This window comes from Myotis brandtii, unplaced genomic scaffold (genome assembly GCF_000412655.1).
Source record: "Myotis brandtii unplaced genomic scaffold, ASM41265v1 scaffold5, whole genome shotgun sequence".
NCBI classification, from domain to species: Eukaryota; Metazoa; Chordata; class Mammalia; order Chiroptera; family Vespertilionidae; genus Myotis; species Myotis brandtii.
In genome coordinates this window covers 2,369,961-2,395,538 of record NW_005369060.1, presented here as the reverse complement: position 1 = coordinate 2,395,538, position 25,578 = coordinate 2,369,961, and the positions used below count along the sequence as shown (strand labels likewise).

Genomic DNA, 25,578 nt, shown 5'->3' with positions numbered 1-25,578 from the left:
TATTTATTTTTTGTTTATTTCATTGGTTTCAAAGTTTAGTGGGAATAACATTTTTTTTGTTTTATTATAGTGTATGCTAGCCTAAATTTTGGCAGTAAGACACAGCCAACATTTGGTAACCAAACAGAATGTATTTCATCATACTCTGGTCCAAATCCAAGCCCGGGAGCCTTCATCCTTCCATCCTATCCTCTCTCATCTCGAACTAGCCCAAAACACACATCTCTTACTGTGTCTCCAAAGAAGTCTCAAGATAATTCTGTTAATTTCTCAAATTCCTGGCCTCTTAAAAGCTTTGAAGGACTATCAAAGCCAAGTCCTCAAAAAAAGCTTGTCAGCCAAAAATCATCTGGCTCAACAGGAAGAAATGATGGTAAAAATTAATATTTTTTCAAATTCATTTGCATGTTTGATTATATTTTAAAATTATGTTGTTAGATCTTTAAAAGCTTGTAAATTACATTTTTCTGTGCATTAGTAAATATTTAAGAAAATAACCATATGTTAATTAGATCAAATGTGTAATATAAAATTCAGTTGAAATTGTGAATTGCTTTTTTCTTCTAGTGCCACTTCAAAATCCTTTTCAGAACTAGGTAAACAATAATGCTTTATACTGGACATGAACATGAACAGCCTGAGAAGCTACTAAAAATTTTAGCTTTACAAATATAAAATGTCATTCATGTTTACTATAATATCTATTCATCATTCAACATTTATTGAATATTTAATACTAGAGGCCCAGTGCACGAGATTCGTGCACTGGAGAGGGGGAGGGGGAGTCCCTCAGCCCAGCCTGCTCCCTCTCGCAGTTCAGGAGCGAGCGCTCAGGGGATTTCCAACTGATGGCTTAGGCCCGCTCCCCACGGACCTAAGCCGTAAGTCAGACATCCTTAATGCTGCTGTGGAGTCAGAAGAGGCTCCTGCCACTGCCACTGCACTTGCCAGCCTTGAGCCCAGCTTCTGGCTGAGCAGTGCTCCCCCTGTGGGAGTGCACTGACCACCAGGGGGAAGCTCCTGCATTGAGCATCTGCCCCTTGGTGGTCAGTGAGCATCATAGCAACCAGTCGTTCTGCCATTCAGTCAATTTGCATATTAGCCTTTTATTATATAGGATATGTTAAAATTATTTTAATGGGTTTTCTATTTATTTTTAACAAAATATTTTTTTCTTGCCTGGCCAGAATGGCTCAGTTGGTTGAGCATCATCCTATGCATCAAAAGGTTGCCGATTGATTACCGGTTAGGAAATATACCTGGGTTGCTGGTTCGATCCCCAGTTGGGGTACATACTGAAGGCAGCTGATCAGTGTTTTTCTCTCACATCCATGTTTCGCTCTCTCTTTCCCCCTTCCTCTGTCTAAACATGTCCTCAGATGAGAATTAAAATATTCTTTTAATTATGAAATTAGCATATAAGTTTATTCAAGACAGATTCAGTCTCAAAATAAAATGTCTGTTAAAGGCAACCCCCTTATCCCACAGGCTTTCCTATCCGCAGCGCCTGAGGTAAGATATTTCACCTTTAAACTATCCCACAATGCTAATGTTCCAGTTTATAAATATAAGGTCACTTTAACTTATAGTGAATTTTATCACTTTCTGTTAGCACTAAACCTTCATTTCCTTGTATTAATTTCTTTCTGAATTTGTCTTTCCTACAAGATCAAATATTATTGAAAGCTGAGGCATTATGCAACTTGTTCTCTCCAGTGACCAGTATTTCTGTTTTGCATATGGTAGTCCTTCAAATGTTGCTTATGTAATTAAATCAAGCAAAAAAAGTAGCTCTTCTGCCTTATTATGGACTTTACTATACAAATACTGGCCATGGTGATGTATATGAAGATAGAAATTTAACTTGGTATGTCATATTTTTATTTTTATAAACAAATCATGTTTAAATATATCTGTTGGCTCCTTTTTTTATAATTTTTTAAAATATGTTTTTATTGATTTCAGAGAGAGAAAGGGAGGAAAGAGATAAAAACATCAATAATGACTGAAAGATCATTGATTGGCTGCCTCCTGAACACTCCCTACTAGGGATTGAGCCTGAAATCTGGGAATGTGCTCTGACAAAGAATCAAACGGTGACCTCCTGGTTTATGTGTCGACGCTCAACCACTGAGCTACACCAGCTGGGTGAAGTGGCTCATTTTTGTTATATTTTTTTTGGAGACAATGATACTTTTATCTCATTTTAAGTAGTAATCTATTTCTAATAAAAGATATTGTGCTTTTTAATTTTAAAACACTGTATTCCAGGCATTTGTGATTTAAACTTCCACTTCTCTGGACATTTTTTTAAAAAGTAAAATATGCATTTTTCATGCAGGGGAAAATTCTCAAGAAAAACCTCCAGTTCAACTCACACCTGCCTTGGTGAGATCATCATCTTCCCGACGAGGCCTGAATGGGACCAAGCCTGTTCCTCCCATACCAAGGGGAATCAGCCTTTTGCCTGATAAAACCGATTTAAGCACAGTGGGACCCAAAAAGAAAGAGCCTAATGATATTTGGAAAAGTGAAAATGATAGTGTTAAAATTGATCTTTCAGAATTAAATATCAAGGACAAAGATTTGGATCAAGAAGAGGTTAGAACCAAATACCATTTTTAATTTTTAAATGTTTGTGATTTTCTATAATATAATAGTTTTATCTAAGGAAAAATCAAGTAGTTTTTAATCCCATAACATGTTTTCTTGCTTATAAAAATATTTCATGTTCATTATAGAAAACGTGGAAATTTTAGTGAAGTACTAGGAAGAAAATTCATCACACCAAATCCTAATGCCCAGAATTATTAACTGTTAACACTAATGTGTTTTCCTTTAAGTATTCCTTCTATGCATATGTTATTACTTTTTAAATTAAAAATAAGAATAATATAGCAATATACTCTTGCACTAACCCCTCCCAAATGAACAATTTGTCATATTTGTTTTCATTTTTAAATAAATGAAACATAATATAGTTTCCTCTCCATTCTTGAGCATGTCCCTTGTCCATATATGTGCATCATTACTTATCTTTTTTTTTTAATATATTTTATTGATTTTTACAGAGGGGAGGGGAGAGGAGTAGAGAGTCAGAAACTTTGATGAGAGAGAAACATCAATCAGCTGCCTCTTGCACACTCCCCACTGGGGATGTGCCCATAACCAAGGTACATGCCCTTGACCGGAATCGAACCTGGGACCCTTGAGTCCGCAGACCGACACTCCATCCACTGAGCAAAACTGGCCAGGGCCATTACTTATCTTTATGAAATTAAGATCATATTGGATACTCATCTTTAAATGCTAGGTTATTCCATTTAAATTATACAGATGTATTGTCAAAATGATAACTCTGTACATATTAATATGCCAGATAAAGAATGTGGCTGTTATATTACTTTGGATTCAGAGCACAGCTTTTATAAATGCTTTCTTTTTATCATTTGTTTGCCTGATTTTAGGTTTAAAAAGTGTTTTACATTAAATATGTAAACTGAAACACTAGATGTTGATATTATGGGGTCTTTTTTAGCTGATTTTAAAGCTGTAAGCATCATGCACAGATCACTTGCTCAATAAAATACTGATGCATACTTATTTTCAAAGCATTTCTTTAGCATTAAGCATGTGTAAAACTAATAAAGTGCCAAAATTGGTTCTTAATGAGTTAGTCATTCCAAATTCTAACTACTTGTAAAAATCTTTCCTGGTTTTTTTTATTTCAGTGGTACTTGGAAGGGGATTTATTTAAGAAAACAAACTTATAGAAAAGGCATTTACCTACATAATTTATAAATTTCATCTGATTATACATTTTGTATTGATTTTACAGTAACTTAAAATAGGCCTTTTTCTTTTTTTTTTCTTTAAATATATTTTATTGAATTTTTACAGAGAAGAAGGGAGAGGGATAGAGAGTTAGGAACATAGATGAGAGAGATCGATCAGCTGCCTCCTGCACAGCCCCCAGTAGGGATGTGCCCGCAACCCAGGTACATGCCCTTGACCGGAATCGAACCTGGGACCCTTGAGTCCGCAGGCTGATGCTCTATCCACTGAGCCAAACCGGTTCGGCCGGCCTTTTTCTTTCAGTGGATAATTGAAAGGGTAATTTTAAAAATATAATTATTAGTAAATGTAAGAGGATAGTACTCTTTTTAGATATTCAATCTTTCAAAGATTTACTAAGGAAGTGGCATCCTATTGAATCAACCATTATAATTGTTATAATCAAAATATAAACAAAGCACAGTTATGTATATTTCTGTGTTCCTTAATTTGTTCAGATTTCTATTCCCAACCTTAATGTATTAGTTTCAGATAATGATTTCTACTCTGCATTTCTAGAAATACTTGGCTTCAGAAGTTAAATAAAATGATCTATTATTTTCTGAATTCTAACACTGGCAGGCTGGATGTGAACTTTAAATTTTAAAAAATTGATTACTTTTTGCTAACCTCATAGAACATCTAAATAGTCACATAAGCACACAGTTGACTTAAGATTAGCTGGATCTCTGTGACTTTAACCCACTCCACTGTCTACCATCTAATTCAGTGATTCATTTATTAATCTTTGTGCCCAGTGCTGGAAATACCATGGTAAATAATAAGATCCTTCTCTTACAGGGTTTATAAAATAGTGGGTTATTTATAAATACCTAAGTGATGAAATCTATATTTATACTATGTGCAGCCCTGGCTGGTTTGGCTCAGCGGATGGAGCATCGGCCTGCAGACTGAAGAGTCCCAGGTTCAATTCCAGCCAAGGGCACATGCCCCAGTTGCGGGCTCAATCCCTGATGGGGGTTGTGCAGGTCGCAGCCAATCAATGATTCTCTCTCATCATTGATATTTCTATCTCTCTCTCCCTTTCCCTTCCTCTCTGAAATCAATAAATATATATTAAAAAATACTATGTGCAGATATGTTAACATCCATCTTGTTACTACTGGATTAAAGAAGAGTGGCTAGCTAGATATAGTTAATGGGGAAAAATAGATACAGTTAATGGATTTTAAAATCTAAGGATAACTTTTAGTAATATAATTATTTTGTAAAGTTGATTGCTTTTATTTTTTCTTAGATGCAGAGCTCTCTTAGGTCCCTTCGTAACAGTGCAGCTAAGAAAAGAGCAAAACTGAATGGCAGTACTTCAGATCTTGAAAGCCCTGATTCTGCAATTAAGCTCGACTTGACTATGGACTCCCCATCTCGATCTTCCTCTCCAAACATCAGCTCTTATAGTGAAAGTGGAGTTTACAGCCAAGAATCATTGACTTCTTCTCTGTCTACAACTCCCCAGGGGAATAGAATGATGTATTTTATGTTTTAAGTTGATATTTGAATGCTAATCTGTAGTTTATAGTCTAAAGCCCTAATATCATATTTGAAAAAAAAACCCTTTAAAGCAATTTTCTAATTTTAAAAATGTTGAAATACATTTAAAAGACAATGGAAAAGTTTACATATCTTACTTTGCTTGACGTTGGTTTGGGATGGGGGTGGAGAGAGAGAACACAACCCCAGCTCTAATCTAGAGCACCTAAATTAATATGTATAAAGTCTGTTCCCCCAGCATCAGTTTTTCGTTTACCTATCTAAGATTTATCTCAATATTTCTTGTTCCTTAGCTCTTTTCTGGATCACTGCTCTTTGGCAATTGACCTATAGCTGATATTACTGCTTTCATTTTAAATTCAGTACCAATTTCCTCTAATTTATGGGTAAACTCCATTTAGCTGCTACCTTACTATTATGTTTTCTTATTCCATTATTTTGTAGAAACTTAGGATTTCATGCCATAGCTTTCCCAGCCCTCTTAGAAGTCTTCTTAAAACAATAATGTTAGAATTAGAGTCCTAGCCATCTATTTTTCAGCATAGCAATTTGACAAATTTTTTTAGATTACCTCAGTAAACTCTAAGTTTTAAATGGTGATCCCATCTTGATTTTTGAGATCTCTGTGACTCTATTCTAGGATTTTAGGGAGTCCTATCTTTTTTATTTTAGACAAAAATCTAAGAGTAAAATTGCTTGATTATAGGGTTGATGTACATTTAACTTTTACTAGTAAATTGCTTGTGCAATTTTGCACTCCCAGCAGTAATGTATGCGAGTTATATTTAACTTTTACTAGTAAATTGCTTGTGCAATTTTGCACTCCCAGAAGCAATGTATGAGAGTTCCAGTTTTCTTATATACTTAACAGTTAATGTTGTCAGTCTTTTTAATTTTATTTTCCTTTGATTTCAACCTGAACCATGTTTATATACAGCTATTACAAGTAAATAATTTTTAAAGTAAATATTTAAAATTAATATTATTTTCACTTAAATGAGCTAGAACCACAATAATTTAGGTAAATATAGATTGTGTAATCCAGTGGTCGGCAAACTGCGGCTCGCGAGCCACATGCGGCTCTTTGGCCCCTTGAGTGTGGCTCTCCCACAAAATACCACATGCGGGCGTGCATGTACAGTGCGATTGAAACTTCGTGGCCCATGCGCAGAAGTCAGTATTTTATGGAAGAGCCACACTCAAGGGGCCAAAGAGTCACATGTGGCTCGCGAGCCGCAGTTTGCTGACCACTGGTGTAATCAAAAGAGAGCCAGTGTTCTAGTAACTTTAATGAAAAAGGGTGTTTTATTTCAGCAGTTCATAGAAGTAAACTGTGTCCCGTTGTGGAATGTGTTTCTCATTTCTTGATTTCCTTATCATTTTTTAATTTAAATAGCAGCTTATTTTGCAGTTGGAATTTTTTTTCTACTGGAAATTCCCTTGTTGTAATTACATAGGTAGACTAATGCTATATATTTACAAAATGAATTTGGAATCAGTATGTAACTATTTTTTCATTAAGTTACCAGACATTTAAAATATATATTTGTGGTAGACCCTTTATTATTATGGCTATCTTACCTACTTCTGTCATATATTTCTTTATGAATGCGAAATTTTATGTTACATACTACTACAGTTGCAAGGTCCTGTAACTAATTTGGTACACAATTGGGAAGAGACTTCATTTGATACTATAACATTTAGAACTCACTATTCCCTATATTGTCTCAGAGTTATTTTCTTCAGATATTGAACTCAGTAAGAACTGAGTTCAGTATACCCTCATCTATGGACTGAATTATCTTTAAAGAGTTCACTATTTCCACATTTAAACATTTAAGTTTAAAAGGAAGGGAGAAGGAGAGAGAGATAGAAACAACGATGAGAGAGAATCACTGATTGGCTGCCTCCTGCACACCCCCTCACTGGGGATCAAGCCCACAACCCAGGCATGTGCCCTGACCTGGAATGGAACCAGAGACCCTTCAGGAGCCAACACTCTATCCACTGAGCCAAACCAGCTAGGGCTGCTTTCTTTGTGAAATAAGGCCTGTAGGCCTTTATAAAGTTAGGAAAATAAACAAATGGTAGTCCAAGAAGAAAGTGGCATTCACTAAACTCACTTGTTGCAGATGTATTATCACATAGTTAAATCTCTATTTTTGTATTACTAGAGGCCCAGCACGTGAAATCGCATGATACCCAGACCCGCCCTGCGCGAGCCACGGGACCCCAGACCCACCTTGCATGAGCCGCGGGCCCCACCTCCACCACGTGAGCCGTGGGCCCCGCCAGCCCCACGCGAGCCCCACCTCACCACGCAAGCCACGAGTCCTGGCCCACAAGAGGTGTTCCATGCACCTCCTGGTGACCAGTTGTTTGGTCATGATGCTTTTATGGTGTCACGACCACAGGCCTTTTATGATATAGATTATATATGAAGGTAGATAGTATCTACTAGTGACCGAACGACCGGTCAACCAGTCGCTATGATGCACACTGATCACCAGGGGGCAGACACTCAACATAAGAGCTTCCCCCTGGTGGTCAGTGTGCTCCCATGGCCCCCGTTGGCCCTGATCGCCGGCCAGGCAAAGGGACCTCACCTGTGCACGAATTTGTGCACCGGGCCTCTAGTATTAGATAATTATGTAGAATCATTTGTTTTAGTTTGGAATGGACTCTTCTAGGATTAGGTGGGGGTTTAAGTTTCTTTGACAGTCCTCTCATGATTAATTAAGAATTGACTGTATGTTCAAAAGATTGGAAGTTCAAAAGGCAAACTAGGAATACCAATAAAAACCATTCTTGCCCTGCTGGTGTGGCTCAATAATTGAGTGTCAACTTATGAACCAGGAGGTCATAGTTCAATTCCTGGTCAGGGCACATGCCATGGTTGTGAGCTCAATCCCCCCCCGGTGGGGAGCATGCAGGAAGTAGCCAATATACTTTCCCCAAGGCAATCATTGCTTTCATTGGGTTGAAGAATAAAAACAAAAATCAATACTCAATGATTTTCTCTCTAAATATGTGTATAAGTAAGAAATGTGTTTAACTGCAAGTTATATAAAAAAGACCTGCCTAGAAGTCTATAAGTAGAATGAAAATATATATATATATATAAATATAAAAAACATTCTGAGCCATAGTTTTTTATACTTGTTGCTGCCTGTTTAGTGAATTAATAAAAAGTATAAAGAATGTTTGATTTAAGAGTGTTGAATAACTCTCAATCTTAAATGTTTATTGAAATTATTTTGTTTCATTGTAGGTCAGACATATTACCAACATTTGGATCAAAACTTTGTCTAACAAGTCTTTCTTCTGGAAAGAATAAAATCTCTCAAATAGCTGAACAAAGCCCCAGTACAGGTATTGTATGACTGTTTTATAAATGTGATTTATAGAAAGTATGATTTTTAAATGATGTCAGAAATGATAATGGATACATTTCAGAGTTAGAATTTTATAGTTACCAATTAGGACTAATCCTTTTAACTCCTTAAAAAGACATTTTGGCAAGAATAAATATTGTATTATTCTTGGAAGAAAAAGTATTTACCTGGCCCAGCCGGCATGGCTCAGTGTTTGAGCATCGACCTATGAATCAGGAGATCACAGTTCAATTCCCAGTCAGGGGACATGTTGAGATTGCAGGCCCGATCTCCAGTGTGGGGCATACAGGAAACAGCCAATCAATGATTCTCTCTCGTCATTTATGTTTCTCTCTCTCCCTCTCCCTTCCTCTCTGAAATTAATAAAAATATATGTTTTTTATAAAAAGTATTTACCTGAATAAATGATCTCCCTGTAAGCCCATATCTCCTAGACATTTAGACTTAATTGATATAGAAAGAGACCTGGCTATCAGTTTTTGAAAGCTTTCCAGGTGATTCTAATAGGCAGCTTAGTTTGAGAACCACTGAACATCACAAAAGACAATTTCTTTTTTTTTTCTTTATTGATTAAGGTATTACAAATGTGTCATTATCCCCCCCATTGCCCCTCACCCCTCCACGCATGCCCTCACCCCCCTAATGTCTGTGTCCATTGAATGCTTCTCTGTCTCTGGATCTGTTTTTGTTGATCAGTTTATGTTGTCCATTATATTCCACAAATGATTGAGATCATGTGATATTTACCTTTCTCTCACTGGCTTATTTCACTTAGCATAATGCTCTCCCATCCTAAATAGATCAGAATCCAAATATTTTTCTAATTGATTACTAATAAATTATTTTTTATGAAAAATTATTATAAATTAGTTTTAAAAATTTAACTAGTAGTTGAGTTCATGTGTATCTTATGTTAAACATTTTGTGAACTAACCTAGAAGTCTCTAATTTATAATCATTTTTCATAAAAAAATAATTTATTAGTAATCAATTAGAAAAATATTTGGATTCTGGTCTATTTAGGATGGGAACTGCATATGATTTTTTTATGATTAGTAAACTGTATGGAATTATGAATAAATGATAACAAATTAGGATATAATGCTTATTTTCACATGATCGCAGTATAAAAATCCTATCAACTTTTAAGGCTACTTTACCGTCCTAAAAAGCTATATATGTAGCTAATTGTTTGCTATAATTATTAATTTCTTGCTATTAAATATGTCTTAAATTCATCTCAGTTTGATTCCCACTATCACTCTTAATCATTTCTTACCTACTTAGCCTCCTAAGATTTCTCTCCAGCTGTAGTCTCATTCACTTACAATCTATTCCCCACAGTGTAAATCTGACTGTGTTGCCCAGCCTAAATTTATTCAGGACATTTTTCCATGATCTGGCCCTTGCCCACCTCTCCAGCCTCATCTTTTACTTCCCTCTTTGTATCTTGTGTTCCAGTTAAATTAGATCATCTTCAATACCTTTTCCTATCTCTTTGCAATGGTGCATACCATTTCTTCTGGATGAAATCTGGAATTCACATCACACTTATTCAGGTGTGAAAACAGTTCAGTTGCTCTTTCTGGGCAGCCTTCCCCAATTCATAAATAAAATTGTTCATTCTTTTGTGGTATTACATTTTGCACTGACATCTTTATATTGGTATTTCAGTTGTTTTACTTTTTTGGACTCTCAGAGTCTTGATTCCCAGAGATTATTTACCTCTAAATTATCTACCAAGTTTCTGTCATAATCACAAGTGCCCAACTCAACCATTTGTGCCTGGTATACTGGCTTTCACAAAGGTAGTATTCAACAAAGAGCTCTACTAGGCCCAGGGAGACAATGTATGTGCTTTGGAATCTGAAAGACTCTAGCTATAATCCTAATTTAATATTTAATAACCATATTCATGAACTGTGCAAGTTACTTAACCACTTTGAAACTCAGTTTCCTTGTCTGATAATGTAAACCTTGAGAAGGGTACTGAAGATTTAGGTGTATAATATATAAAGCACCTAATGCATAGTGGACACTTGGCATTAGTTCCCCTAAAGGGAAGACATAAAGAAATACAATACATAAACTTACTCTTCAATACTTTTTTAAGGCTGATTGTTCTAATAACTTATTTATAGCTTTACAAATATTTATATACATTTGAAGAAACATGCTATTGCTAGGTTGTATCTAGTTTATAAAAGTGGAGCCCTCGTTTGGAAGAATGTCTTTGGAAGTAGAAAAGAATAGACTTAGAAATTCTAGTGTGTTTCCCTCAGAACCTAGTTCTGTGACCTTGTGAGTCATTTAAGTTATGTTAGAGTGATAATTCTTACAACAGTACATACTTCAAAAGGCAATATTCTGTGTTTTTCAACATTATCTAATATTTAATGGTTCTCTAACTTGCCTAATCCTAGGAATAACCAGGAATGCATATGACATACAGATTCTAGGTCCTCGCCTCACACTTAATGAATCAATCTTTAGGGTTAGTGATCTGTATTTTTAACAACTTAGGTATTTCTAGGATCAAGTTTTAGAAACACTTATTGAATTCAGTATAGGATATTCTTGGTTAAATGTAATATACTGTCAAAATGCCAAGTTGCTAATGGTTTAGGGCAGTGGTTCTCAACCTTCTGGCCCTTTAAATACAGTTCCTCATGTTGTGACCCAACCATAAAATTATTTTTGTTGCTACTTCATAACTGTAATGTTGCTACTGTTATGAATTGTAATGTAAATATCTGATATGCAGGATGGTCTTAGGCGACCCCTGTGAAAGAGTCCTCGACCGCCAAAGGGGTCGCGACCCACAGGTTGAGAACCGCTGGTTTAGGGTTTTATAAACTTGAGTTTATATTTTTTGCTTACGTGGGATGGGGTTTGTTTCCTTTTCAGTAAGCAAATAGTTTCTACAAGTTTATTATTTAATTGTTAAAATAAAAAAATAATAAAGACTATCTGAAGACAAAAACAAAAATAATTATGTAAAAACCATAAACCTAATCTGTTCTTACAACAGCACTTACAATAAATATTTCCACATATATTCTACCACTATCTATTATAGCACATAGTGCTAAATTTTCTGAATGATATTATAGTAAACTTTTTTCCCGTAGCATTATATTGGTATCATCTATTTTTTTTAAATTGAGATGTAATTGATATAAGACATTATATTAGTTTCAGGTGTATAATATAATGATTCAATATTTGTATGCATTGCAAAATGATCACCACAAATCTAATTAACATCTGTCACCACACAGGTATAGAATTTTATTTCTTAGATAAGAACTTTTAAGATCTACTCTTTTAGCAACTTTCAAATATGCAGTACAATATTATGAATTAAATCCCCATGACTTATTTATTTTATAACTGGAAATTTGTACCTTTGACTCCCTCACTCATTTGGCCCATCCCCAGCCCTCTCCTCTGGCAACCAGCAATCTGTTCTATCTATGAGGGTTTTTTGTTCCACATATAAGGGAGATCATACAGTATTTGCCTTTTCTGTCTGTCTGAGTTTGCTTAGCATATTGCCCTCAAGCTTTATCCATATTGTTGCAAATGGCAAGATTTTATTATTATGGCTAAATAATATTCCATTGTGTCTCTATATCATCTCTTTATCCATTCAACCATAGGTGAACACTTAAGTTGTTTTCATATCTTGGCTATCATAAAGTATGCTGTAGTGAACATGGAAGTGCAGATATCTTTTCAAGGCAGTGGTTTTGGTTTTTTTGGTTATATACCCAGAAGCAAAGTTGCTGGATGATATGGTAGTTCTGTTTTTAGTTTTTGGGGGGAACCTCCATACTGTTTTCCATAGTGGCTGCACTAATTTACATTCCCACCAACCGTGCACAAGTGTTCCCTTTTCTCCACATCCTCACCAATACTTGTTATTTCTTGTCTTTTTGATAATAGCTATTCTAACAGGTGTGAGGTAATATATCATGATTTTTATTTGTACTTACCTAAAGATTAGTGATGTTGAGCATCTTTTCATGTGTCTGTTGGCCATTTTTATATCTTCTTTGGAAAAATTTATATTCAGATCTTCAGCCCATTTTTAAATTGGATTGTTTGGGGTTTTTTTGAGATTGAGTTGCATGAGTTTTTAAAATATATTTTGGATATTAAAACCCTTACCAGTTATATGATTTGCAAGTATTTTTTCTCATTCTGTAATTTGCCTTTTCATTGTGTTGGTTTGCTTTGCTGTGCAGAAGCTTTTTGGTTTAATGTAATCCCACTTGCTTATTTTTGGCTTTTGTTGCCTTTGGTTTTGGTGTTAATTCCAAAAACTTATCTCCAAGACTGATGTCAATGAGCTTATCATCTAATCCATTTGGATTAATTTTTTGTGTAGTTTGTAAGATAATCAGTTTCTTTCTTTTGGATGTGGTGTCCAATTTTCCCAACACCATTTATTGTAGAGAATGTCCTTTCACTATTGTATATTATTGGCTCCTTTATTGTAAATTAACTCACCATGTATAACTAGTTTTATTTCTGGGCTCTCTGTTCTGTTTCAATAATTATGTGTCTGTTTTTATGCCAATACCACACTGCTTCAATTACTAGCTTTGTAATATAGTTTGAAATCAGGAAGTATGATGCTAAAGGTTTGTCATTTTTGTTTAGCTTTTTAAAGAACCAGCTCTTAGCCCTGGCTGGTTTGGCTCAGTAGATAGAGTGTCGGCCTGTGGACTGAAGGGTCCCAGGTTCTATTCTGGTCAAGAGCACATGCCCGGGTTGCGGGCTCAATCCCCGGTAGGTGGCGTGCAGGAGGCAACTGATCAATGATTCTCTCTCATCATTAATGTTTCTGTCTCTCTCTCCCTCTCCCTTCCTCTCTGAAATCAATAAAAATAAAAAAGAACCAGCTCTTAGCCGACTGGCATGGCTCAGTGTTGAGCATCAACTTATGAATCAGGAGGTCACAGTTGGATTCCCAGTCATGGCACATGCCTGGGTTGTGGGCTGGATCCCCAGTAGGGAGTGTGCAGGAGGCAGCTGATCAATGATTCTCTCTCATCATTGATGTTTCTCTTTCTCCCTTTCTCTTCCTCTCTGAAATCAATAAAAATATATGTATATGCTTAAAAAGAACATCCCTAAAGAACCAGCTCTTGGTTTTAACGATTAGTCTCACCTATTAATAGAAACCATTTCCACTCAAAGCCAGTATCTTTATGATGCTTACTTTATGAATATCAAAACTAAGAAGAAGCCCTGACTGGTTTGGCTTAGTGGATAGAGCGTCGGCCTGCGGACTAAAGGGTCCCAGGTTCAATTCCAGTCAAGGGCATGTACTGTGGTTGTGGGCACATCCCCAGTAGGGGGTGTGCAGGAGGCAGCTGATCGGTGTTTCTCTCTCATCGATGATTCTAGCTCTCTATCCCTCTCCCTTCCTCTCTGTAAAAAATCAATAAAATATATATTTTTTTAAAACTTAGAAGAATTTGGAAAGATAGGCACTTTATTCCTGGAAGTTCTCTATAATTTATTTATCAGATTATTTTCAATCCTCACCCAAGGACATTGCTTAGAGAGAGGGAGAGAAGAAGAGAGAGAGAAAGGGAGAGAGAAATATTGATGTGAGAGATAAACATCAATTGGTTGCCTTCCATAAGTGCCAGGACTGGGGATTGAATTCACAACCCAGGTATGTGCCCTGACCAGGAATCAAACCAACAGCGTTTCAATGCACAGGATGATGCTTAATTAGCTGAGCCATTCTGGCCAGGCTGTTATCAGATAGTTTTAAATCATTCTCTATGAGCTGACCCAGTGCCCTTTATAGTCCTCTCTAGCCCCCCTGCAACCACCCACCTCCTCTCCTCATTATCGTTTTATTAAAATACCCACAACAATGTTAAAAACATATGTTGTTATCACTGCTTAATGGTTTACATAGGAGCTATATATAAAAATGGATGGTGACTCAAATATATATTGCCTAGGACTTTCATTTAGTACACAGTGGTTTTCACAGCTGCAGAGTATTAGCATAGGGTGGTCAGTTTAAACATCCAAACATATAGATTAAATTTTTGATATTTGTTAAAAGGAGGCCTACATTAAGGTTTTGATTTGTTTGGGTATTTATAATATGCTAGGCACTTTGCTAAACCCTTTACATCTATTTTCTTAATTTCATCCTCACAACAGTTCTGGAAGAAGTCTTACTGTTATACCCATTTTACAAATAAGGTTAAGTGTGTTGCCCAGGTTCTGTCAGCATTTTAAGTGGTGGTACTATGTTTTAAAGCCAGGGTCCTGGCCAATGGGGCTCAGTTGCTTGGAGTGTCTTCCTGTGGACCATAAGGTCTCAGGTCAGATTCCCAGTCAGGGTACATACCTAGGTTGCAGGTGGATCCCTGGTCGGGTCGAGTATGGGAAGCAGCCAATTGATTTACCTCTCACACCCATGTTTCTCCATCTCTCTTTCTGTCTCTTTCTCTCTCTTTCTCTCTCCTGTATTCCTTCTCTAAAATAAATTTTTAAAAAAGAAAATATTTTCAAACAATAAAGCCAGGAAGTAAGATTCCAGATTCTGAGCTCTTATTCACCATGTAGTTTACTGCCTCACCAGCCAGACCAGTATAGACCCATTACACAAGAATGGGAGATAATCTGGCCGGTGTTGCTCAGTGGGTGAGCATCAACTTATTAACCAGAAGGTCACGGTTTGATTCAAGTTCGGGGCACATGCCTGGGTTGTGGGCTTGATCCCCAGTCGGGGGTGTGCAGGAGGCAACCAATTAATGATTCTCTCATCATTGATGTTTTTATCTCTCCCTCTTCCTTCCCCTCTGAAGTCAATAAAAATATATATTAAGAAAAGAATGGAGTGTCAAACCAACAGCCTTTCAATGCAAAGGATGTCTCAAGACACAGTTTAAACATTTTAGACTTAAAATTTTTCTTTTTGCTGTAAAATTTAAAATGTCATTTAAACATGAAATGCTTGTCATATTTTTAAAATATATGTATTTTATTATCTCTTTCAACATTGAATTTTATATTTCATTGTAATTTTAAAGCCTGTTTTGTAAAATGTTGTAGTATGGCTTATAATAAATGTTCTTATCTGCTAGTAAGTAAAAAGTAATACAAAATTTAAAATAAGGTAAAACTTTTAAAATTACTATAATGTTATAATTTCTATTGTTATGTTACTGACATTTTTAAAAGGGTAGAAGGCAAGATAGATTTAGAGGGGAGATATATATCTCTATCATATTACCTAAATCATTCAAATAAATATTTTTGTTATTTTATTTTGTAGGGATTACAACATCCAACGTAAGCATAATTGGTCAACGTATGAACTATGGGTTTGAATGTGGTGATTTTGAAGATGTTAGGTCACATGACATTTCCTCTAGTGTTTTAAAAATACAAAATAAGGAACACCCAAGACATAAGCATACAAAAGGTTAGTAAATTTTATAGCAAGTTAATTTTTTAAGACTGATTGTCTCTAAATCAGAATCCTCCCTAAGCTTGCCATTGGAGAAACATTGATTGAAATTTCTCAGTTTTGAAATTTTTTCTCTTACCCTTCTGCTAATATGTTGTTGCTTAAATAATTTTACTAAGTAGGAGAACACATAATTCATGTATTGGCTTATGGGCTTGCCTGAGGAGCCAGTGCAGAGAAGCAACTGCCCAGTAGGTTAAAAGTAGGGAATCCCTACTGACACTGCCTCCCCCAGAACACACACACACACACTTTTTTTAATAAGACATTTTACCACTAAAATGGGTGGAGAAATCATGTGAGTAAATGACTCTCAGATGCCTACGTAGGTTGTAACAATGGAGTAAAACTATGGAAACTGGAATATAATTTTCATGTGGTAGAACCTGGGAAGGCTTCTTTATTATCACTAACAATTCACATTCTTTGTTTGTTTGTTTTAGTAGCAAGTAGCATCTCTGTGACTGCTCTTTCCATTTTTTCAGAGATCTTATTACAGCTGCATTTTAAAAATTTCCCTTAGGTTAAGGAGTAGTGATTTTTTTAAATCCTCACCTCATGATATGTTTATTGACTTTAGAGAGAGGAAGGGGGAGGAAGAAAAAAGAGAGAGGGACATCAATATGAGAAAGTTGCCTCCCATGTATATGCCCACCAATCAAATCCACAACCTAGGTTTGGGACCGCACCAAGAATCGAATGGGCAACCAAATTTCATTGCACGGGATGACACTCCAACCAACTGAGTCACACGGCCAGGGCAAGGAGTAAGTGATTTTTTAAGGGTATAAATATTTAAATAGAATAATTAGAAGTAACCTGTATTTAAGCATTGTAATCATCTGGTAAGTGTAAGGAGCTGTCATTTTTCATGTATAGCAACTAGGGTTGTAATAAGGTCAACTTTTCTTATTTCTGAGATCTTAAGTCATATGTGTGCAGGCATTCCAGGACATGTATAATTTTGCAGTAAATAACTTAAATTGAGTAAGAGAGAAATTGATTAGAAACTTTTCTTTTTTGTGTACATTTCTTACAATTTAATCCATAATGTAATTCTATATCTTTGCTTTGTCAAGGAGATCAGTTGTTCATTGTTTTTATAAAAGAGAATGACAGGAGTCTGGCAGTTGTTGCTCAGTGGTTGAATGTTGACCTATGAACCAAAAGGGCATGGTTCCATTCCCCATCAGTTTACAGGCTCGATCCCTATAGGGGGCATGCAGAAGGCAGCCAATCAATGATTCTCTTTCATCACTGGTGTTTCTATCTTTTTCTCCCTCCCCTTCTTTTCTCTAAAAATCAATAAAAACATATTTAAAGAAGAGAATGACAGAGTTGTTTCATGTTTTCTTGCATATTTTATTTTTCATGTAAAGAAAATCAAATACAAAATATACTTTTCTTTCCAAAGGCAATCCTTACCCTAACATATAATTTTTAAATTTTCTTTTTCATAACTTTTTTTATTTTTTATTGATTTCAGAGAGGAAAGGACAGGGAGAGAGAAATAGAAACATCAATGATGAGAGAGAATCATTAATCAGCTGCCTCCTGCCCACCCCACATTGAGGATCAAGCCCGCAACCCGGGCATGTGCCCTGACCGGGAATGGAACCGTGACCTCCTGATTCATAGGTCGCTCAACCACTGAGCCATACTGGCCGTGCTTTGTAATTGTTTTGAAATAATTGCTGAATATATTCATTCACTGCTAATGGTATTCTTTTTTATACAGCAAAATCATAAAAATATGTATATCTTTTGACCAGCAGCTAATTCTCCAGAAAATTACTTCACACTCATACTTTCAATTTTTTTTAAATGTCTTTATTGATTTTTAGAGAGGAAGGGAGAGAGATAAAAACATCAATGAGAGTGAAACATCCATCTGCTCCCTCCTGCATGCCTCCCACTGGGCATCAGGCCACAACCCAGGCCCAACCAGGAATCTAATGGGCGACCTCTTGGTTCCTGGGTCGACGCTCAATCACTGAACCATACTGATTGGACTCAGGCTTCTAATTCTAAACCAAATATGCACTAGATCTGGTCAACAAGAATATACATGTTCAAAACCAAACTTACTTTTCTTTCCAGACCTGTTGCTCTACCTTTGTTATCCATTTCTGTTAGCAGCATCAGCATGTCCCAGTTATGGGGACTTAAAACTTTAGAGTCATCTTCTCCTTACTCTTCAAGTTCAGTCAGTGACCAACCCCTCCTACAAGTACTTCTCAGTTTAATTTGGGCCTTCATTACCACACCCTGGGATCTAATAAAACGTCTTGCCTCTTATTTTCAGAGAATGTAAGAGAGAGAGAAAGAAACAGAAACATCAATGGATTGCCTCCCGTATGTGCCCCGACCAGTGATCAAACCGGAAACCCAAGTATGTGCCCTCACTGGCAATCAAACCTGCGACCTTTCCTTGTACTGAATTACCCTCCAATCAAGGGAGCCACAGTGGCCAGGGCTATGTAGTTTAACTTTTTGCATTAATTCTTACTATTATCCTTCTTTCATGCCCTGTGCTCTAGCATTTTTAATAGTAGTTTTTTTTTTAGTATGTATAGTCTTCCTACATTCTTTTTCCCAATCTTAATATGTCCAGATCATGTCTACTTTTAGAATACTGGTTTAAAAGCTGTTTCTTTAGAAAGCTTTCCCTACTCTCCTGCTACTTTCCCTACTCTACTAGCCTGAAGCAGGACAAAATACTTAAAAGTAAAGACACTATTATCTTTATATCTCTCTTAGTCTTATGCTTTGTATATAAAGGTGTTCAGCCCTGGCGGGGTGCCTTAGTTGGTTGGAGTATTGTCCCAAACACCAAAAGTTTGTGGGTTAGATTCCCGGTCAGGGTTCATACCTAGATTTTGGGTTCGATCCCTGGTGGGGCATGTAGGAGAGGCAACCCATCAATGTCTGTCTGTCTGTCTGTCTGTCTCTCTCTCTCTCTCTCTAAAAAATACAAAAAAAATCCTCGGGTGAAGAGTAAATGAATGAATGAGTGAAGGTGCTGAGTGCCACATGTTAAAGGAATGGAGTGGTGATGAGCCAACCAAAATTAATAGTGTAGCCTTGGGCATAATCACTCAAAACTTGCATTCTCGAAACATATTAAGAACAGTATGCCATATACGCCAGGTCCCTTGAAACATATGCTGTGCAGATGTTTCTTCCCTGCAGTGACTGTGTCAAGCAGCAAGGATGGACCGGCTCCCGGCAAGTTTGAGGACCCCTGTTTTAAAACATATAATTTGTGTTAAATGCAAAATCAATGGAAGATTTATGATAATTCTATTTTTCTAATTGAAATTAAGATTTATATTAAATTTTAAAATAGATTTCTGTACCTTATGTAGCGGTTCTCAACCTGTGGGTCGAGACCACTTTGGCAGTCGAATGACCCTTTCGCAGGGGTGGCCTAAGACCATCCTGCATATCAGATATTTACATTACAATTCATAACAGTAGCAACATTACAGTTATGAAGTAGCAACGAAAATACTTTTATGGTTGGGTCACAACATGAGGAACTGTATTTAAAGGGCCAGAAGGTTGAGAACCACTGCATTGGTTTCATATATTTGCCATCATATATTTTATTTTATTAAAATATGTTTTTATTGATTTTTAGAGAGAGAGAAAGAGAGGGAGATAGAGAGAGAAAAACATACATCAGAGAAGAATATCATCGATCTGCTGCCTCCTACACATCTGCACCCGGCATGTGCTCTGACCAGGAGCTGAACCAATAACCTCAGGGTTCCTGGGTTGTCACTCAACCACTGAGCCACAATGGCTGGGCACAATCATATAGTTTAAATCACTAACAGCCAAATGTGGTTCAGAGAAACTCTAAACTTAGACTTTGAAAATGTTTTATTTTTCTGAAATCATATTTTCAGTATCACAAATTGGTATAAAGAAATGGAAAATGTATCATCAAATTTGGGTGTAGCTAGAAACCTAGATATGTCTGTATTAAGACCATCTTAATTAATTATTTTATCTATCCCATTATTTTAGAATATTTATGGAGCTCTTATTTTGTGCCAGGCACTGTTTTAAGTGCTATGCAATAGTGAAAAATGTCTTGGCCTTTAAGACACTTAACATGGGGCTGACAGATAATGCAAGAGGAACAGTGCATGAACAAGAAAAAAAAATAATTTTAAATATTAAAATAGTGTTATGAAGAAAACAAAACAGGTGATGTGAAAGAAACTCAATATGGGAGTTACTTTAGATTATGTAGCCAATGAAGGCATAAATAAGAAAGTACCATTTGGTCTAATTAATGAGAAAAAGCCAATCAAAGCCAGAGTGAAAGCATTCCAAGCAAAAGAAAGAACAAATATAAAGGTCCTTAATTAAAAGCGATTTGTTTGGTAAAGAAAAAGAGAGGCAGTGTGGCTGATACTTAGTGGTTGATATAGATAGTGGTTGGCATTAGAGTTGGAGAGGTAGGTAGGGGCCAGATCATATAGGCCTGAATAAGCCATGATGGAGATCTAAACTTTACCTTACAAGGAATGAGAAGCCTTTACAGGAATATATTATTTCATTGTCACTGCATCTGCTACACTGCTTTCTCTTGATATCTATGTAATAGTGCCCAATGACTTGATAGCTGCCTCCTTTTCAAGTACTCTCCTTCAAATTCAAACAACCAAAGAACATATATAAATATATGCATAACCTATGACACAGACAATAGTGCTGTGAGGGCCTGGGGAGGGGGTGGGAGCAGGGTGGAGGGAGTTAATGGGAGGAAAAAGGGGACATCTGTACTACTTTCAACAATAAAGATAATTTTTTTTTTAAAAAAGAAAGAGAACATAAGCTTAGCTAGTGTTTGTCAGTTCCCCAACTCATCAAGCTTTGAAGTTAGTCCTAGATATGTAATCAATCAGGACTGATCACAAATCAAAACTTAGAAGTATGTCCTTTTTTTCATGTCATTCCTAAAAAAAAAAAAAAAACTTGCATTCTCAAATAATCTGGTTAAAGTAAATACTGAGTGCAGTGGTGCAGGGAATGAAAAGACTTCCCAAAGAAGTATGCCAATGAGTTGTATATGTGAGTGAATTCATATTGCAGGAAACTTCAGACTTTTGTAAGATAAGATCTCAGAATTTTGTCTTTTTTCCATTCCTCTCCTCTGCTGGTTGTCCTTTTGAACCTGTTTAATAACATAATAACAACTTAGAGCCCCAATGAATAACTTGAGAAAGTTATTAATGATGAATGCTTGAAGTGTTAGCAAACTAGATTCCATGCATTAATATTTTTCTCTAGTTGAATGAATTGAATAGAAGTAGCAAAAAGAGATTGTATAAGGATAGTTTATATGTAAAGTGTCTTTTAAGAATATTTTTTCCTTATATTTCCCAAGTGAGATTTGAGCAATATTTCTTTCAATACATCTTTGTTTAGAAGAAAATATAGTGTAAAAAGTAAAAGTAACATTAAAAATGATTAGTTATGTCAGCCTCTCTCATAACAAAAATTAAATTACTTATAGATAACTTGTTCTTTATCTATTTCCTGTGATTTATCTAATTATTCAGCCAACTCTTGATAGTTTATATATAGATTTTATGTTTGTGGGCTATTGAGTAAATTGTTTCATTTACTGACATTTGCTTCTCTTTGTTACTGAACATCTTTGGGGGCTGTCAGATGTTTCTGTTAGTTGGCATGTGCTGAAACGATGCACATTAATTTTGATTATTCCAAACTATAGTTAAAGAAAAATATGAAATATGATAAACTACATGGGTTTCTTTCTTTAATCTTTGTCATGTTTGCGCATAAGCAAAACAAGTCATTATCTTTAGCAAGTTAGCAAAGTAATCTATCTGCTTAATTTTTTCTCTCTCACATTTTATTTATTAACTATTTTTGTCAGTTTCACTTATATATAATTTTTTTCTGCCTTTTTTCTTGTTCATACAAAGGTATGAGTATACATAAACAGGTTTTTCAATTATTTTTCTCTTACTGTTGTTGTGCTCTCTTCTTTTTTTACTTTAAATAATTTTTTATTTCTCATGGTTGACTTACAATATTATATTAGTTTCAGGTGTACAGCCCAGTGATTAGACATTATATAACTTAAAATGATCACCCTGATAAATCTAGTACCCATCTGACACCATACACAGTTATTACGATATTATTGACTATATTCCCTATGCTGTACTTTACATCCCCATGACTATTATATAGCTATCAATTTGGACTTCATAATCCCTTCACCTTTTTCACCCATCCCTGCAATCCCTTTCTCTTCGATTTGGCAACTATCAAAATGTTCTTGGTGTCTACGAGTCTCTTTCTGTTTTGCTTGTTCATTTATTTTATTTTTAGATTCCACATATAAGTGAAATCATATGGCACTGTATTCCTCTGTCAGACTTATTTCACTCAGTACAATACCTTCTAGGTTCATCCATGTTGTAGATGGCAAGATTTCATTCTTTTTTATGGCTGAGTCACATTTCCTTGTATATATGTACCACTTGTTCTTTATCCACTCATCTGTTGATGAACACTTAGGTTGCTTCCATATCTTCGCCGTTATAAATAACATCTGGATATATGTCTTTTCACTGAGCCACACTGGCTGGGCATGTGATTATTTTCTTGTGTATCTTTCCCACTAACACTGGCATGTATAAACTTCTTAAGGTGCCTAGTCTATATTAGGTATTCAAATTATAAATATTTATTGAATTAATGAGCATGTGTGAATATATAAATTCTAAATTCTTTGTATATAATAAATTTTTAAAAGACCATATTATGATATCCCAAAATACTATATATTTTTTAATGTGGGTGTTTTTTTTTTTCTTTAGGATTTACAGGGTCATCATCAAATTTACAACATATTACCAGTTTTGACTTCACATCCACAAATACCTTATCAGAAGATTCAGTAGTAGTTGTTGGAAAAGGTATTTCAAATCTATTTAGTTTTTTAATTGTATTTCATGTTCTTCACTCACAAGCAAAGTATCTGAATAAAGAAGAGAGTTTGGTTCAGGTGGTGAATAGAACTTCCTTTTTGAAAAGTTATTAAATTGAAAGAATTAGAAGTGAATACTTCACATTTCTAGTGAAACTACAGTAACTCATGTCAGTAATTTTCAGAGAGATGTTTTATGTACATAACAACTACAGTTTGGAAACATCTAAGGCACTTTTAGGATAGCTAAGACAGTTTTACCATAGTTTAAATTCAAATGGTAGTCCTTATTTATGAATTTAGGGATCAATACAAATTAATATAAATTTACTACCACTTATATAGTGTCTAACCAAATTAGAGTTAACACCTGTTATATCTTAGGGGGATTAGGAGACCTTTATAGTACATATTTGCAAATATCCTTTAAAAGTAGATGGAGTATTTCCAGCTTTATTGATACTTAATTGACAAAATTGTAAGATATTTAAAGTGTAAAACATGATCTGACATCCATATACATTGAGAAAGGATTCCCTATCAAGTTACTTAGCACATCCCAGCTAGACTCTGTTTTAATTGAAAAACTAGAATGTGATGATAGGCACTGAGGATATACATCTTATTTTTGGTAAAAAGAATGAAATGTCTGAAAAGCTTTCCTGACTTCTTTACCTGATAGAGTCTTATTAAGTCATTATAAGGCCCTCCTCAGATTGACTCCAACCTACTCTTACAAACTTATTTTCTCTTAGTTTTCTACTTGCTTTGTACCAAACCAAACTAATTTATTCACTCCACATTCATGCTTTATACTTGTTCAACTCTGCTTACAAGCATACTTACCTTCATAGGATATCCTTCCCTCCCTCTGGTCTCCAAATCCATTGTGTCTTCCAATCCCAGCTCAAATCCTTGCTTCTTTTTTATTTTTTAAAAATATATATTCTTTTATTTTTTTATTTTAATTATTTTTTAATTGATTTCAGAGAGAACAGGGATGGAGAGGGAGAGGGAGAGTGAGAGGGGGAGAGAGAAAAAGAGAGAGAGAGAGAGAAAGAAAGAGAAAGAAACATCAATGATGAGAGTCATTGACCAGTTGCCTCCTGCATGCCCTTAACTGAGGATCGAGCCCACAACCCCGGGCATGTGCCCTGACCAGGAATAGAAATCCTCCTGTTTCATGGGTAGAAGCTCAATCACTGAGCCATGCAAGCCAGGCAAATCCTTTCTTCTTGAAACTATGTTTAACACCCAACTCACAACAGCCTTTCCTTCCTGTGAATTCAGTACTTACATGATCTCATTTGATATTATGTCTTATAATACTCTTATTAGTGCATTTGCTTTTAGACTTTACTAGAGGCATGTTGGAGGCCCGGTGCACTGATTCGGCCCAATCCCCACAGGCCAGGCTGAGGGACCCCACCGGTGCACAAATGCATGCACCAGGCCTCTAATCTGTATATATAAAAGCCTAAGCAACCGTCCGATCGTTCTGCCGGTAGCTATGATGCACACTGACCACCAGGGGGAAGATGCTCAACACACAGGCATAGAAACATGGAACAGACTGATGAATCTCAGAGGGAAGGCGGAAGGGGGGAAGGCAGGAAGAGATTAACCAAAGATCTTATATGCATACTAGAGGCCCAGTGCATGGATTCATGTATTGGTGGGGTCTCTCGGCCTGCCCTGCGGGGATCGGGCCAAAACCAGCAGTCCAACATCCCTCGAGGGGTCCTATATTGCAAGAGGGCTCAGGCCAGGCCAAGGGACTCCACCAGTGCACAAATCCATGCACCGGTCCTCTATATTATTAAAGGCCAGTGGCCGTAATACCATAATGACCAAAGAACCGGTCACCAGGAGGTTCATGGAGCACCTCTTGGGCCCCCCTCAAAGGGCTCCGGCAGTGTCAGCGGAGTGTCACAGGGCGCTGGCAGTGTCCCCAGAGCGTCGTGGGGCTCCAGCAGTGTTTGCGGAGCGTCACGAGGCACCAGAAGCATCCCTGGAGCATCGCAGGGTGCCGGCAGAGTTTGTGGAGAGTCGTGGGGCACTGGTAGCATCCACGGAGCATGCGAAGCGTCTGGGGGCAGTGGACATGGCCCTGATGGCAGGCTAGGCCTAGGGGACCTTACACAAGCACGATTTAATCGTGCGCTGGGCCTCTAGTCTACTTATATAAAAACTATGGGTGGTGTTCATCACGACCACAACTGCGGCAACCAAGCGGAAGGAAGTCAATCCTGCAGGGGTTGTCTTGGCAATGGCTGCGCCCTCCCCCGAGCTGTTTCCCGGAGCTGTTTCCTGTAAGGGCAGGGTTTGAGGCAGGAACC

At 36.4% G+C, this 25,578-nt stretch overlaps 1 protein-coding gene across 3 annotated transcripts in view; it reads left to right on the top strand.

Annotated features, from left to right (window-relative positions):
• The window catches only part of FAM179B (family with sequence similarity 179, member B), a 120,841-nt gene that overhangs the window by 41,948 nt on the left and 53,315 nt on the right, over window positions 1-25,578 (top strand). For all 3 annotated transcript variants that reach the window (XM_014548198.1, XM_014548196.1, XM_014548199.1), the window contains exons 4-9: window positions 71-373; window positions 2,342-2,601; window positions 5,093-5,325; window positions 8,621-8,721; window positions 16,063-16,212; window positions 23,130-23,228. In XM_014548198.1, coding sequence (XP_014403684.1) covers window positions 71-373; window positions 2,342-2,601; window positions 5,093-5,325; window positions 8,621-8,721; window positions 16,063-16,212; window positions 23,130-23,228 — 1,146 coding nt within the window. The remainder of the gene's footprint in view (window positions 1-70; window positions 374-2,341; window positions 2,602-5,092; window positions 5,326-8,620; window positions 8,722-16,062; window positions 16,213-23,129; window positions 23,229-25,578) is intronic.